The 17,346-nt window shown below is 35.5% G+C and overlaps 1 protein-coding gene across 12 annotated transcripts in view; it reads left to right on the top strand.

The window, feature by feature from the left end:
- The window catches only part of Picalm (phosphatidylinositol binding clathrin assembly protein), a 77,577-nt gene that overhangs the window by 26,144 nt on the left and 34,087 nt on the right, over positions 1 to 17,346 (top strand). For all 12 annotated transcript variants that reach the window (XM_028770734.1, XM_028770729.1, XM_028770735.1 and 9 more), the window contains exons 2-11: positions 110 to 252; positions 946 to 1,021; positions 3,296 to 3,398; positions 7,530 to 7,623; positions 8,957 to 9,068; positions 10,634 to 10,740; positions 12,669 to 12,710; positions 14,047 to 14,132; positions 16,352 to 16,475; positions 16,734 to 16,870. In XM_028770734.1, coding sequence (XP_028626567.1) covers positions 110 to 252; positions 946 to 1,021; positions 3,296 to 3,398; positions 7,530 to 7,623; positions 8,957 to 9,068; positions 10,634 to 10,740; positions 12,669 to 12,710; positions 14,047 to 14,132; positions 16,352 to 16,475; positions 16,734 to 16,870 — 1,024 coding nt within the window. The remainder of the gene's footprint in view (positions 1 to 109; positions 253 to 945; positions 1,022 to 3,295; positions 3,399 to 7,529; positions 7,624 to 8,956; positions 9,069 to 10,633; positions 10,741 to 12,668; positions 12,711 to 14,046; positions 14,133 to 16,351; positions 16,476 to 16,733; positions 16,871 to 17,346) is intronic.

The following is a 17,346-nucleotide window of genomic DNA, read 5'->3' as shown; positions in this document are numbered from 1 at the left end:
TTCAAACTATTATTCTACTTAAATTTTTTAAATAGTTGTTACTGTGCAAATCTGGTACTAGCAGTAAATTAAAACTAGAGAATAAACTAATCTTTCTTTTAAATTACAGACTTAATTCAGTGTACAAATGAGATGAATGTGAACATCCCACAGTTGGCAGACAGTTTGTTTGAAAGAACTACTAATAGTAGTTGGGTGGTGGTCTTTAAATCACTCATAACAACTCATCATTTGATGGTGTATGGAAATGAGGTAAGAGTAATTTTTTTTTAAAGTTTTATCATTGTGTGGAATGGGTGGTTGGGTTTCAGGGGTCAAACTCAAGTCACTAGGCTTGCAGGCTAAGCACCTTTACACACTGAGACATCTTCCAGCCCAGGAAAAAACTTTGACAAGTATATTGGTGTGATTACTGATTATTTAACTTGCCTCTCGAAACTTTGGTAACTCCTTCAGCTGAATGTATATAAAAGGTTCAGCAGGTGAAGCCACTTCCTGCCAAGCCTGAGAATTAAGTTTGATCTTAAGAACCTGCATGGTGGAAGGATGGAACTCATTTCTAAAAGTTGTCCTCTGACCTCCAGTATGTGCCATGGTGTCCCATACAAAAACAGAATAAATAGATGACTTTGAAAGTGCAGATATTATCTGATTATACTTATCTGTGTCCCACCGTGCTATAGTAGAGACAGAATTATTGATTGTAGTTGATAAGTGCTTAATTCATTTAATTATCTTGACTTTCATATTGTAGTTGATCATTAAGTTGTAATAAATGTCTACTAGTAAAAACTATTATGTTTTTATATTTGGTAACTAATGAGAGTGAGGATGAGAGATTGCACTATGCTTACTGAAATAAGTTAACCAGCACTTTCCTCCTACTTTCAGATTAAGTTTGTAAGATGGCAGAACCATAATTGATTGTAAGTTTTTGTTTTCCAGCGTTTCATTCAGTATTTGGCTTCAAGAAACACATTGTTTAACTTAAGCAATTTTTTGGATAAAAGTGGATTGCAAGGTAAAGACAATTTTACTCTTTTTCTAGAAAATCAAGAGTAACCCCATATAATGATTATTACTGCAGCGTTCGACTATATTAACATATTGATGCTTCAAATCACTGCTCAGTGAATCTTTAAATTTGAAATTCAGATTGATTTCATACCTAGCACCCAATCTCTGATAGACAGTACAGGGTAGTTATTTGCAAATATGGATTCTGGAGCTCGACTGCATGGACTTGAATTTACACTTAAAACTATATGGACTTGATCAAGTTTACTTTGCCTCTGTGTTGCTGTCTATAAAATTAGGAATAGGGTCCCTATGATAGTCCCTGCTCAGTCATTGTTATGTGGCTTAATGTAGTTAACTAACCTTATTGTGCTCAGAATAATGCCTGGCACATAGGAAAGACTAAACAACCTACCTTAATTTTTATTGCTGCTTTTTCATTTTGTTTTATCGTAAGAAATATAGTTGACATTATACATTGTAGGGAAAAAGTTGAGTATAATGATAATGACAAAACATGCCTGTTCTTGTTTAAATTAACTTTAAAAGGTTTTTTTTCATTGTATATATTCCTTATATATGGTACTGTGTTACATAAGAACACTTTACCCAAGTATAGATTGTGAATTCAGCACTCCTACCAAGTAACTCCTGTCCATCTCTTTTTAACAGTTTCCTTTTTCACTTTGAATCTAGTCACTTTAAATTGTCATGTTTCAGTTATAGCTGTCCTGTTCTTCTGTCTCAATGGGGTCCATTGTACTTAGTTCCAAAATTAGGCCATTAATAGTATAGACTGTCAGAGCTGGGAAAGACCACATAAAGGATTGCTAAGCCATTTGAAAACATTAACAGTGAGGTTAAGCCTGGAAGTATCTTCAGAGAAGGTGAGAAGGCTTTGAGAGGTGGAAGAGATTACTTAGTTTAAGCACAATTGTACAGATGTACAAGATATAAAAGAATATGAAATATTTAAGATTGATAGGAAGAATGAGTATGAACCGAATGTATGCATGGTACATTGGAAAACATGTAGTTGTACACAGTCTTCAAGAAATTATTGAAAGCCAAATCAAACATAGAAGAATTTGGTGGGGTTAAATTTAAGTAGCCTAAGGTGAAGTTAGAGCAGAGTAGATCGATTTTTTTTTTTTTTTTAAAGCTGTTGAGACTATTCTAGTCATTGCTGTGTCCTAGTAAGTTAATGAGGTGTCCTGGACATGATTCTTACAGAAGCAAAAATGAATAGAATTGAATGCAGGTAGTGTAATGCTTGATTCCTTTTCATAAGTGGAAGTATGACTTTGCATGAGTGCAAGTACTGCTGTGAATGAATCTGTCTTCCATTGATTCTGTAATGTAAGTGCATAGGACCCAGTGTTACAGAATTTTATTAATTAATATTAGTCAATTTAAAAAGATTTACTTATGTGTATCTGTGTGTATCTGCATGTTTGTATACACACATATATGCGGGTTTTCTTGGAAGCCAGAAGAGGGCAGAGAATATCAGAATCCGTGAAGCTGGAGATGATTATGGACCACTAAATATGAGTGCTGAAAACTGTGGTTCCCTAAGAACAGCAAGTAATACTAACCTCTGAGCCATCTCTCTAACCCCTCATACTCAACTTATTTTAATAGTAAAACATATCAAGAGGGACAATCAGCAATAACCCCCTTTTGTGATAAAAATATTAAAATAGATTGATAGGAAGATAGGAACTACTTGTCCGTCATCACATGGTCTCAGTACATACACACTTCTAGATTTGGTATTGCTTGAGTTCTGAGATGTGCCTCCCCACCCATCCCCAACGCCCCTCCCCCCCAAAAAAAACAAGCAAAAAACAGAGTTTCTCTATGTAGTCCTGTCTGTAAGACCAGAGTGACCTTGAAATTCTGAGATCTGCCTGCCTATGCCTCCCAAATGCTGAGATTAAGGGTGTGTGCCAGCACCTCCTGGTGAGTTCTGAGGTTCTAGTTGTGAAGGGAACATATTTTTATAACTCCTGAAAAGTAAAGCATAGGCACGTGCATCAGAAGAAACAAAATAGACTTATTTTTAGATTCATAGCTGAAATTGTAAGGGAAATGATTTTAAAGCTGTATATTGCCTGACTTTAAAAATTTTGAAGAATGTACTGCAAAACTTATTAGTTATTTAATTTGTATCACTGAATATAGTTGGGATATCATATTTTTGCTATTAAATAGTAAAGTTGTTTTTGTAGATAACTTTCAGATTTTATTCATTTATGAAAACTTTCTTTTGCAGGATATGATATGTCTACATTTATCAGACGGTATAGTAGATACTTAAATGAAAAGGCAGTTTCATACAGACAAGTTGCATTCGATTTCACAAAAGTAAAGAGAGGGTGAGTTGTGTTTTCATGTCTAATTCAAATATCATACAGCATAAAACATGAATAATTACATCGTAAATTACAGAACTTTATTCAGTTTTATAAACTTTATTGTTTTGAAGAAATGCCATATACTTTCTGTAGTAGGATTTAAAAAAATTAACTTATCATTATAATAACTTTATTGTTACAATTTTTATGATTCAAATTCACCTTTTTTAACTTTATAGCTAAGTAATTTTTAGTGTGTTTACAAATGTATGTGACATAACCCTACTGTATGCTTTCATTTCCTATAGTCTCTTCCCTTAGCCCCAATATCTATTCTCTACCCACTCAGTTGATTATGTTTATCTTCTGGTTACATTGAAATTCGATATGAGTTTTAGGGTCAACATGTCAATTTTGGTAGAAAAACAGTCAAGAATTTTAATTAGTTTGTTTGGTTACAGACAGGGTCTCCTGTGTCCCTGGCTGACCTTGAGTTCTCTAGAGATCAGTCTGTTTGTGTGCCTTCTGAGGCCTAGCCCGCGTTTCTAATAAACATAGGATATCTTGCTTTTTCATTTTTCCTTTTTTTTGTAGCCAGTTGTGGTAGTACATACCTATCATCCACGGATTAAGGAAAGGCATGGAAACCACAAGCTCTTTCTTCCCCTCCCCTCCCATCCCTCCTTTCCCCTTCCCTCACCTTCCCTTCCCTCCCCTTCCCTCCTCTCCCCTATCCCCTCTCCCTCCTCCTTTTCCTCCCCACTCCAGTTCTTTATTTTTCTCCCTTCCTCCCTCCTTCCCTCCCTCCCTCCCTCCCTCCCTCCCTCCCTCCCTCCCTCCCTCCCTCCTTCCTTCCCTCCCTTCCTCCCTCTCTCCCTCCCTCCCTTCCTCTCTTCCTTCCTTCATCCTTCCTTCCAAAGAATAGGTTCCATCATAGTACAAATATTGAGTTAGAAAGTATGGCTGCAACAGACACTTTAATTGCATTGTGTGGCAGTTTTGATGGTCTTAAATATGCCAAAGGTGACACCAATATGCATCATGGTTTTCCCATTGCTGCCTGTCATTAGCTCTTGATCCAGAGGCATGAAAAGATGCCAAAGAGCACCCTGGCTGCAGTGCTCACAGTGCAACTCATGACAGAGCCCATCTTGTTGTAGTTTAAGTGACGCCTGTTAGTGAGCCACCTGTGTTGCTCCCCCTGCTCCACCCTTCTTAGCAAAACCTAGGCAAAGCTAAACAGAAAGCAAAGGGTACTCGTGGCACAGGGGAAAGCATGCGTCCACTTTCCAAGCACTTATTTCAGGAGCATAGGGCTGAGTACTGCCCTTTGGATTGTAGACCCTGCCATTGAGAATATGGAGCTGTGAGCCATATGGAGGCAGATAGCTTTGGGCATGACTGTAGCACTCAGGCCAGGGCTCATAGTTTCCACATTTTTTTTTCAAAAATTGTTTGTCATCATGTGTGCATGATGGGGTGGGAGCTGTGTATGCCTCAGCACATGTGTGGAGATTAGAAGACAACTTTAAGGAATTGGGTCTCTTTTTGCACCCTTATGTATGTGCTGGGGATTGAAATTAGGTGGCTGGCCCAGCCCAGACATCATGCATGTAAAAGATGAGTTTAATTTTATTACATTCTGAGTACTGATCATCTTAGCATAAGAACTAATCACACACATAATGTGACAATACTTTGATGTCTACTAGTGTCTTATAGTCAGCTTTTTTCTGTAGGCTGAATTTTGATAGCTCAGGAAAGAGCCAAAGGAACAGTGTGTGCCATCTGCAGACATTCCTGGTGAATGCCCTTCTAGTAAACTGCCCTGCAGCTTCCACATCTTAGAGATCGAAACACTTGCTGTATGCTTCAACTTGTTCTTGAAATTATAAAATATTTACTGAAGTAGTTTTTGAGACTGGCTTTCTCTGGGTAGCCTTGGCTGTCCTGGAACTCACTCTGTCAACCAGGCTAGCCTCAAACCCAGAGATCTGCCTGCCTCTTAGTGTGCCACCATCTGTCCTTCAGTGGAAAGCTTAAAAATGTAGACATATACAAGATGTTTAAAAGATGAAATCAAGTGCTTTTCTTTAACCTTTCTTTTAAATCCTGGAGAGTTGATGGTTTTACCAAACTAACTTCTACAGATTTCATGTTACATATTTAGGTACTCTGTAGAAGATTGCAGTAGAGGAGGTTCGTATCAGCCATCTGCTTTCTTACTTCCTATACCTTGTTTAATAAACTGTTTTTTGTGTGAATTATTTCAGAAACATTTTTGAGTTAATAAGCTGAGAGTATGGGATGGTAGGCTACGTCACAGGGAGTAGAGGGAGGTTTGAAGATGCTTTGTAGTTCTCTAGAAAAGACTAGGATTTTTGGAAATCTTTACTATCTATGTGAAGTTGATAATCGTGAATTTATGTGTCTGCCACCTTGTGTAGTATAATATTTAAAAATCAAAGGGTTTATTGTGTACACTAGGCTAATATTGTCTCATTGACTGTATCCTTTCTGTGAGTTTTTTAAGTTTGTATTCATGTATGGATGTGAGTAAATTATTTTTTCACCCAGGATTGTGATTTTGCTAGGGGACTGACTGCAAGGAAAAAGGTGCAACAAAATTGTTTTCAAGAGAATGTTTACAATAGTAACAATTTTGACTTTTGTTCATTTGGGAGCTAAGAGGCTGCTCACTTTAAAAGAGACTTGGAGATAAAGAAGTTGAGTTGTTCATTTAGATGTTGAGCTTAACAAAGAAGACTGAGACAACATTCAAGATGTCTGTGATGGAGAAATGTCCAGAAAGTAAACAATTGACATCAGCAAGAAGGGATTAAATGAGAAATGATGGTTTCTGGAAGAAAGTGTGATAGCTGTGAAAATAAGGACAAGTTGTAAAGAGGAATTGTGTCCTCTGAGATTCCAGCAACTATTGTCAACCAGTGTGTTTGTTACCTGAGAGAAAACAATGTTGAACATTTGATAGGTACATTAGCTAAAAGCTTATCAGAACTGGCTGAGGCGGAACAGTATTTGTTTCATTAAACTCTGTGGAGTCCCTACAAGGCAATATTGTTACTTTTTTGAAATTTGTTGACAGTGTTCTTAGTATGGATTAGATTAGAGTGACCTGATAAAAATTATATTTTGTAAAACTGATTTTCTTTCTAATTTTCTTTTGAAAGTCTTTGATATTTGACTCAAATATTGCTCCGCCCTTCCCTACTGTTGAGGATTGTATTTAGGACCTGACACATGTTAGGCAAGCACACTACTGCCACAACATTTTTATCACATAATTTTATTTATTATTATTGTTGTGTGAGTGTCATTATGCATGTGCTGTGGTGTGTGTGGAGTTCAGGGGACTACTTTTAAGAGTTGGTCCTCTTCTTGCACACTAAGTTCTGGGGCTAGAACTCAGGTCCTTAGGCTTTTGGAAAAGTGCTTTTATTTATCTCTGGCTGCCCATTGCCGGACTTTTAAAGTTTTTATTTTGCAACTACCCTGGACCTTGTGCTGCTTCTGCTCCAGTCTGTTTACTAAAGTGGGATTAGAGACCTAGCTATGAATAAATCAAGTAAAGTCAACTCCTGACTCTATGGTACTTAAGTGTTTACTGATTTCTGGCTAATAGTTTTTGTTGCTTTTAAGGAAGTATAGATTGGCCTTTCATGTACAGGAATGATTATGACTTTTGCCGTTAGTTTTGTGATAACTACACAATCCACTTTGCTTAATAGTAGAAACTTTCACTTTTGCTTAAAATAATATTTTATGTGTTTTGCCCACATATATGTTTATGTATCATTTTTGTATTCTCACAGATACCAGAAGAGGGCTTTGGCTCTCCTAGATCTGTATTACTTAGGTTATAAGTTGCCATGTGGATGTTAGGAATAGAACCTGGGTTTTCTGGAAGACTATTCTGTGTACTTAACTGCTGAGCCATCTCTCTGTGACTCACACCCCTGCTCCTTTTTGGTAGCATCTGTTCCTAGCAATTGGTTTTATTTTATTTCTATATAACCCTTACTTGAGATTAAACTTAAGGATATGTGATGTTTCATCACAGTCTTATTATTTATGTAGAGAACCAAATGGGAGATTAAATAATGAATTAGTTTTGGTTTGTTTTCTTAATAGAGCTGATGGAGTTATGAGAACAATGAACACAGAAAAACTGTTAAAAACTGTACCAATTATTCAAAATCAAATGGATGCACTTCTTGATTTTAATGTAAGTTGATATGTTTCTGTAATTCAAAATTTCTAAACATTAGATGATCCTAACTGGTTAGCTCTAGCCTCAGGTTTTCATCATTTTGTCCACTCTGTACTCTATACTCTTGGTTAACAGTATGGATTTTCTGTAGTGCTAAAATATTAGGTCATATAGATTAAAGCAAATGATAGACAAAGTGCTTGATTGAAACTCTTCACAAGAGTTTCAGATTTTAAAAACGTAAGGATTTCTTTGGTGCATAGCCTTCTTAATGTTTCACTTTTGCTTGGTAGGACACAAAGCATGACAAGTATTTAGAAATAAAAGGAGGTTCAAATCTCAGTTTTGATAGATTGCTATGTATTGCACAGTGACATTATATCCTTGGAATTTTTAAATGATGTTTTTTGGGTAGTGAGTATTGACTAAGCTTACAACAAACTACTCATGTGTTTCACCGACTAGAAAGTATCAGACTATAATGACTAGTGACTTGAGAATATAATTTTTCCATTTTTATATAGTAGAAAAGTTTTCATTTTGTGTTATGTGAAAATTTTATGAAATTAAAATTTCAGTGTCCACAGTAGCACTAGTGGCTCAGAGCCGCATTCTTGGTCGGTGTGCGTACTGCTGTGGCTGCTTGTGTTACATTAGTAGTACTGGACTAACTGCAGAAGAGGACATAATTCCCAGTGCCTAAAAGTCTCCCCTTTCATAAAAAAGGAGAAAGGCACTTGGATAAAGACTGGCTCTGGAAGACACAGAAAGCTGGTGTATTAGCTGGCTATATAGATGTACAGAAGGTTTTTTACTTAGTACATTGTTTGGACTCTCTATAAAATTACTTACTTGTTTTAGTGCCTGTATTATACTTCATTATATAGAAAAAAATTTACTGGATCTTACTCAGAGATTTTTAACTTTTCTAACCAGAAACCTTAAATATGTGCGTACGTGTATGAGTGGGTGTATGTGCCCTTTGTGAACTTATAGCATTGTAATAAAGTTATAATTAACAGACTTGAGATGTTTAACTTGAAAGGTAACAGGTAAATGACATTTTTACTTTGAGTCATAACTGTAAACTGGAATGAGTGTTTATAAGTTGTTTTTGCCATTTGCTTGCTCCTGAAGTTTCTTATTTAGAGTTCTCCATTGTTTTTGTGTAATTCTGATGGTGAGAAATCAGGAAACTCATGTATTGGAAAATTTACATGTAATGTATATCATAAGGGAAAATAAGCCCCCTTTTCCTAATAAGCTGGCATGTTTTTAGAGAAGAATCATTTTGTTAGTGTCGTTTAAAATATGAAATGAACTAATCTTACTTTCCATTTTCCCCTAGGTTAATAGTAATGAACTTACAAATGGGGTAATAAATGCTGCCTTCATGCTCCTGTTCAAAGATGCCATTAGACTATTTGCAGCATACAATGAAGGAATTATTAATTTATTGGGTAAGTACAACAGTATCTTTGATAGCTTTTCTTGTTTCATATCATACGAGTTAGTGATACTGACAGAGTAAGAGTAGTTACTTAACTGCTGTGAAGTCCACTGTGACTCATGTTCATTCTAAAAGTTTAGAGATTTCTATACCTCTACACAACACATACACACACACACACACACACACACACACACACACACACACACACGTATATCCACACAAGTGAATACATTCTCATTTTTATGACAAGGATATACTTAAAATACTTAAAGAAATACTTAAAATCTGTAAAATTAGATGTGAAAAGCCTATTATTTTCTTTGTCTCAGAAAAAGTATATTTCCTCAGTAAACTGTAGTATGACTTCTACAGTAAACCTTATGAAAGTAGTATGTGTGTATATATGATTTTTTTTTCTCCAAAATTTGGTGCATATACATGTGTAGTCCTGGGGATTAAATCTAGGGTTTGTGTTTTTTTTTTTTTTGAATGTTGAGATTATGCTTTATCACTGAGCTGTATCCTTAGTTCCTAAACTTAATTTTGAAGTTAGGAATTACTTTTAAGCCAGTCAGTATTGGGGGAATGAGTAATTACTACTTTGGGGGAGTTTTAGGAGTTTGTGGTGCTTTCTTACATACCAAGATGTATTTGAAATTGTTTTAAGTAGAAATGCTCCTTTTAAAGATTTATTTAATTAATATTTTTATTAATGAGTTTGTTTATGTAGATCTCCATGTGTATGTTCAGGTATTTGTGGAGGCTAGATAGATCTCCTGGAGCTGGAGTTTCAGGAAATTGTGAGCTGCTTGACATGGGTGCTGGGAATGGGCTGGTCCTCAGAAAGAGCAGCAAGTGTTCTTAATCTCTAAGCTACTTCCTCAGGTCCTCCCTACCTCATTAAAAAAAAAAAAAAAAAAATGAGGTTTTGATGGAATAGAAAAGGAATAACAAAAAGTGCCAAGGTATTATCAAATGCCTAGCATGTTTATTCTAGTATGCCCCCTCCTCTTAGTTTATTTATTTAAATGTGGCTTTCATAGACTGGGACAACATAAATATATGGAGGGGTACTTCATAACTGCACAAAAAAGCTGTGGAAGTGAAAGCCTTTGACTTCATGATTGGTAAATGTGATGATCTGTGTTTCTATATAAAAATGCAGGAGCCTTGAAGTGACATTGGATAAAGTTGCGATCTTAGAATGTTAATACTGATATATTAATAAAATATTTATAAACAGATTTTAGTGTTTTAAGTGAAGTATTATGTGTGTTTACATGCAAATATATCCTTGGAGAATTGTGAGCAAATCAGTATTGTGAATAAAATAGTAATGTGAATACCTTCCAGCAATTTTTCTATATTTAATGTACTAGGACCTCAGTTCTAATTTGCTTTAAGTATCCAAACTAATAGCACTAATTTTTGTTGAAGGGTAAGTTCTTTGAGAGAATTATGATCTTTCTGGAGATGCTCCCTAATCTTTTTCCTTTCTCAGGAAACTTTTAGAGTCTTTTTTTTTTTGTCTTTTTAATGTAAATAAGAATATTTTCATACTTCTTTGGGCAGAAAAATATTTTGATATGAAAAAGAACCAGTGCAAAGAAGGTCTTGACATCTATAAGAAGTTTCTGACTAGGATGACAAGAATCTCAGAGTTTCTGAAAGTTGCAGAGGTAAGCTGTCTTCAGAGGCTGTAGACTTTTTTTCTTTTTTTTTTTAGATGTATAGATTTTGAAGAAATCATTACCCAAAAGAAAGAAGTAGTTTCAATATGAGAATATATACCACATACATATGGCGTATATTCAGTAATATTAATGTGCACTGTTGAATTTTGTTGATGGTATTAATATGACATAATATTGAATAATAAATATGCTTCATATTTAACATATGAGATGGTGAAAGTAATCTACTTATTTACATTGTATACATCTCTACAAAATAATATTGCTGTACGCTGGTGGTAGTGATAACTGTGTTTAGAATTTATTTAAACGCTTACTCTGTTGGTGCTGGTGGGAAATGCTCAGTGTCAGCCTAAGTTCTTCCTCCAGACAGGCCTGTAGCTGGAGCTGCATAGTTCAGAGTTCATAGTTCAGTTCACAATACCTAAGTGAATTTTGCATATTTATTATGAAAAGGTCATGTGGTAACCTAATTTTACAAATCTAAACAAAATTTTTTTAAAAAAAAAAATAGTTATGTTTACAGGCATTCTTTATGTTAGCAGAGACAGTTCATAAAGATTTTCCCCCGTCCTTTACTTTCTATCCATTATTACTAGAAACGCCTCTCTTGATATTTTGATCACTTATATTAAAGTCATTACTCTGGAACTACCAAGTTACTGGCTCTAGGCATTGTTATCCCTGTGGTAGTTTATTCTTTAACAAATGGAACGACCTTGTTTTATGATGTCTATGGACATTTGCTGTGATGCAGAAAGGTTTTTTAAGAGAGAAATCTGATTTTTTGCTCCCTATTTCCTTAGTACCAGTGGCGTATTAAAACTATAAGGAGGTAGGGTGCATGTAAAGTTTTCAAGTAAGTTTCAATTCGTTGATTTTCCTTCTGGTCACTTCCTTTGTATTTGGAAGTAATAATTACTGTCATACATTTTAAGGTTTTCTGTATCTTCAGGTTATAGGTTTGACACTAGGTTTGATCTAAGAAATACAAAAAACTGTGCTCTAAAATGTTGTTATGAAGACTGACTTTGGGTTTGTAGTATCATTGCAGACTTCAGTTCTTAAAGGCAACAGTAATCTCTTGGGTTGTATGTGTTCCAAAGGAACAGTTGTCTCAATCTGAGTGATGAGTTATTAATATCTAAATATGAATAAATTAAACTTTTATTGACTTCATTTTAAGATTCTTAAAAATTGAGAAAAAGAAGAGGGTAATTAGAAATTAAAACATAGTCAAGGGAGAAATACAGGTTTCTAATTTGGGTTTCTAACTACATAGGAAGGTTTTTTTGTTTTTTGTTTTGTTTTTGTAATCATTTTTGCTGAGAATTATCTAGTGCCTCAACACCATGAAAAGTATGTTGAGGTTTGGTAAAGGTAATCATATCCTGGTTCAGTATCACTTCACGTTTGTGAAAATTTTGTTTTCCATAGTAAACAGACATAAAAAAATAGGTACTTTATTTGTGTGTGTGAGCACTTGAATGCCATGGCATTTGTGTTGAAGTCAGAGAATCAACTCACATGAGTCAGTTTTCTTTCCACCATGCGATTCCCAGGAATCAAACCCAGGTTGTCAGGCTTGGCACCAAGTACTTTCTCTGCTGAACCATATCACTGGCTCCCAAATAGAAGGTTTTAAAAGTATTTTTTATGGTGACTGTCAGATGGAGCATTTTTATGGAAAAAAAAAAAAAAAGGACAGAAAATTAGTTTAAGGCAAGTTGGTATCATTAGATTTTCTCTCTCTCTCTCTCCCTCCCTCCCTCCCTCCCTCCCTCCCTCCCTCCTTTTTTTTCTTAACGTGCCAGATGTACTCATTTCTCCTATTGTTACTATACCATACATAGAAGAGGCAACATTCATATTATTATAATTTCATGTGTTAAATACAGCATTTCTTTTTGCAGCAAGTTGGAATTGACAGAGGAGATATTCCAGATCTTTCACAGGTGAGTAGATTGTTGAAGCATGAGGTCATGTGTGCTGCCGTACCAAGATGAGTAGTGCTGTGAGACACCTGCTAAGAGTAGTGTGCTTTGACCTTCTCTATTCTAACATTGTAATACATTGCTGAAGAGGGGTCTTTTTACATTATGACACAGTGAATTTGTCAGTTGATTCCTTACTCTGGTGGGTCTTTCCACTGCTATACCATAACAATTGTATATGGAAAAGCTCACCCCAGCATGTATAATAACCCGGGAAAATTATATCTCTGAAATTTTCTCTCCAGCTTTCAGGCTGTTTCACTTAGAGTCTTATCTTTCCTAATAGATAGTCACTAGTTATATAGCCCTAAGGAGGGGCCTCCTGCTTCCAGGAGGGAATTATTTAGTTTTGAAGATACTCATGCACAACTCCTAAATACACAAAACCACATTTAAACCTATATTCCACATATGGCAGAAACCATGGTATTTGAGTCTGGCTTGTTTTAACTTGATCTTTTCTACTTAAATCCATTCTACTGACAGTATCATGATTTCATTTCATTACAATTGAGTAAAGTTTCATTGTGTATGTATGTATACCACCTGTTTCTTTATCCATTCACATATTGATGGAGGTCTAGACTGGTGCCATACTATAGTTACTGTTAGCAGTTAGAACTAAGTATGGCAGAGCAAGTATCTCTGGTATGTTGATTTAGTATTATAGCTGGGTCATTTTGTAGTTCTGTGTATATGTGTGTGTGCGTGTGTGTGTGCGTGTGCGTGTGCGTGTGCGTGTGCGTGTGTGTGCGTGCGTGTAGGGAGACCAGAAAAGAGTGTTGAATCTCCTGGAGTTATGTGTGCAACATTTGTGACTGCAGGCAAACATACGCCACAACACATTTATGGAAGTCAGAGGACTACTTTCATTTTAACTGCAAGTGATAGTACCCACTGAAGAACTATCTTACAAGCCCCGAAATCCATGATCTTATATGCAAATTAAAATAAGTATCTGCTACATTCTCAATAATATATTTTTACTAAACTTTTACTCATATTAAATATTTAGAAATTTTAGATTCCTAAAAGTTTCTTAGGTTTTATGCTTATCTTCAGTTCTTAACATTTTTGGCTATACGTATTAGTAAGTTCAACTAGTTTGTTTATATTCCAATAATAATAGTAGTAGTAATTTATTATTATTATTATTATTATTGTATCTAAAAAATGCCCACCAGTAATTAGTACATAAGAAATATATGTTTCTGTTGCTCTTATGTAAGATGACATTTGATTTATTTTGTCAAATAGTGTAATATATATGACATTCTTAATATTTGTGTAATTTCAGGCCCCCAGCAGTCTTCTTGATGCTTTAGAACAACATTTAGCTTCCTTGGAAGGGAAGAAAATCAAAGATTCCACAGCTGCAAGCAGGTATATATTTATTTGTTTATTTTGTGACAGTTGAAGATGGGAGTTACTTTTTCAGAAGGAATAGATGAAACCAGCTGAAGTTCAAATTGTAGTTTCTCTATCTTGACTTGGCTATCTGTTAGATAGGTTTAAATAATGAGTGTCACCATCACTAGTAACTAGTAGCATTAGGATTAGTAACAGGATTCCATGGGGTTAATTTTAATTCTTGATATCAGTAAGTGTTGGCATGTCTTAAGATGATAACGGTGATGCTTTGGTTCAGAATTGTGGTTTCAATGTTAAAACTTAACCATAAATATGCTTTGGTGCATATAGTGCTTCAAAATCAAGAGATAATTTTGTATTAATTTGCTCAACTTTTTTAGTATCCATGAATTAGATGCAGTAGTAATACCAGGATTCAAGTTTAGAATGTCTGACATCATATTTTAATTTTTGTGCTTTTTGATGGGATTGATTGTTGTCACATCCTATTTTAATCCAACTTTTGGGCTAATTCCCCAGCTTATCTATCAAATTAAAAATAATAGAAATTATCTCTTATTGATCTTTTAATACAAGTTTTTGGTTGGGTGTAGTAATTGAATAATTACCATCTTATGAAGAGAACCTCTTTATTTAAAATAATATATAAAATAGTAAGAGTTCCTTTGGTTCGTTTTTATTTTATGTTGTGTTTATCTCTCCTCTTTTTAGTAATAAATTTTAAGCAACATCAAGTACAATGGCTTTTATCTATAGTCCCAGAACCTGGGAAGTTGAGTTAGGAGGAAGTCAACTTTGAGTTTAGCTTGGGCTAAGTTAAGGTCAGTCTGCATTACACTGAAAGACTCTACCTGTCTATGTGCTGCACACTTCCACCCCCACCCCCCCAATTCCAAAGGGGAAAGTCCACTAATGAATTGTTTATGTTTAACAATACTTTGGACGGGCGGTGGTGGCGCACGCCTTTAATCCCAGCCCTTGGGAGGCAGAGGCAGGCGGATTTCTGAGTTCGAGGCCAACCTGGTCTACAGAGTGAGTTCCAGGACAGCCAGGACTACATAGAGAAACCCTGTCTTGAAAAAAACAAAAAAAAAAGAAAAAAAAAAAAACCAGTATGTTGTACAAGATCTTCATTTTATAGTAGGTTCTTAGAAGTAGTATAATTGGGCTAGTGAGATAGTTTAGCAGTTAAGAGCACCGACTGCTCTTCCAGAGGTCATGAGTTCGAATCCCAACAACCACATGGTAGCTCACAGCCATCTGTAATAAGATCTGATGCCCTCATATGGGTGTCTGAAGACAGCTACAGTGTACTTGGGGACAGAGTGAGGGGAGCCCGGAGTGAGTGGGGTCTGGAACAAGAGGGAGAAGGGAAAGGGGAGTGGTAAGTCATAGTATAATCACTAAGATGTTCAACCAGTTGGTTATATGACAGTAATGAAAAAAATTTAGTCATTTGCCATAGGACTTATCTTTATATGTTTGGCTTTTTAATTTCTGTCATAATTATATGACTCTCGTTGAAGCCAGATATAGTTCTTTATCCTAGAATTTAATGTTGGTTCGTGGTTTAGTATGGATGAATGTTTACAAAGTGGGAAATAGGTTTAGTGAGAGGTAATGAATTGCACATGTGTAATAGGACTGAAAAGAGAATTCTGGCTTGTCAGAATAGTAGCAAGTACATAAAAAGGAGGTGCCACAGAGACTGAAGTCAGTGTTCCTTTTCAAGGAACCTGGCATCCACTGGGATAGGTTCTGTGAGTATTACTGTGGAGAAGCAATCCTAGATGAGGATCACTTACTATTGGTGCTCAAGCTCTGGTGTGTTCTTGTAGTAGAACTGTCAAGAGCCAGGGTGGTAATTGGCATAGGAGCTGTCTCTGAGAAACTAAATCAGTTTTGTTGTTGTTTTTGTATTAGGACTCTTCTAGGAATGTGAAGTCTCTTTCCTATTGCTTCCTTGTCTTGGGAGAGGCTATTTGTTCCAGTGTTGTACAGTTTTTCTAGAGTCTGATATTTAACTCTGAAAGCCACACATTTGCATTTTAGTTCGCATTGTTAATATTATTGAATTTTCTTGGTCACTGAGTAGAAGGGTGTATCTGAAGTACTAATTTTAAGTCCATATACTTGTTTTAGGTTGTCAAAAGCAGGACCATTTCATTTTATGTTCTAGAGATGAAGTACTTAGTACTAAAAGCCTAATTACTTTTATCCTCTTACCCTAGGGCTACAACACTTTCCAATGCAGTCTCTTCTTTGGCAAGCACTGGCCTATCTCTGACCAAAGTGGATGAAAGGGAAAAGCAGGCAGCATTAGAGGAAGAACAGGCTCGTTTAAAAGCACTAAAGGTAAGTAAGTATGGGCATTCTCTTTAGAAGAACAAGTAGAAGGATGGTTATATAAATGAACTTCTTAGGTTTTAAAATATGTTAACAGTCCTACAGGCTGAAACTTAGTTTCATTTTTTTATACTCACATGGAATGCTTGGTGAAAAGTCAGGGAATACCCTTCAGCTATTAAAGCAGAATTAGAAAATATCTGTTTTTAGAGTCTGTACCAACAGACCTAGTTTTAGATTCCTTATGCTTAGTTCCTTTCTCACCAGGAACAGCGCCTAAAAGAACTTGCAAAGAAACCGCATACCTCTTTAACAACTGCAGCCTCTCCTGTGTCCACCTCAGCAGGGGGAATAATGACTGCACCAGCCATCGACATATTTTCTACCCCTAGTTCTTCTAACAGGTACAACGGGCAGTAAGGATGTCTGAGTGTTTAGTATCAGGCATACTTCAAATTCTGTTTTATAGATTCTGTGAGTTTGCTTTGATTTATGATTTTTGTATTCACAAATTACTACAAAAGGTATTATAAATAATACAATTGGTATACTATCTAAATATAAATTAATAAGGTTATGTTTTATGTACTTAGGAAGTGGAATATGGCTAAATTACTATTTATTAATTGGAATATAATATAAAGAAATGGGTTTTTTTTTTGAGATACTCAATTAGGTTTTTCCAGAAAAGTTGTTACTCGTATTCAATAGAAACTTCAAACAAGTATTTTTCTGGGCCTCTTTAGAATTATGATAAATGAGGAATATACCACTGTTACCTTGCTAGACTTGTTCCTCTTTTTAGACTTACATTGAAGCTTTTCACTTTTATTTCTCTCTCTCTCTCTCTCTCTCTCTCTCTCTCTCTCTCTCTCTCTCT

The sequence above is a fragment of the Grammomys surdaster genome, unplaced genomic scaffold (genome assembly GCF_004785775.1).
Source record: "Grammomys surdaster isolate TR1022 unplaced genomic scaffold, NIH_TR_1.0 203, whole genome shotgun sequence".
Lineage (NCBI taxonomy): Eukaryota > Metazoa > Chordata > Mammalia > Rodentia > Muridae > Grammomys > Grammomys surdaster.
The sequence above is the reverse complement of the archived record's forward strand: the minus strand, read 5'-3'. Positions and strand labels throughout refer to the sequence as shown.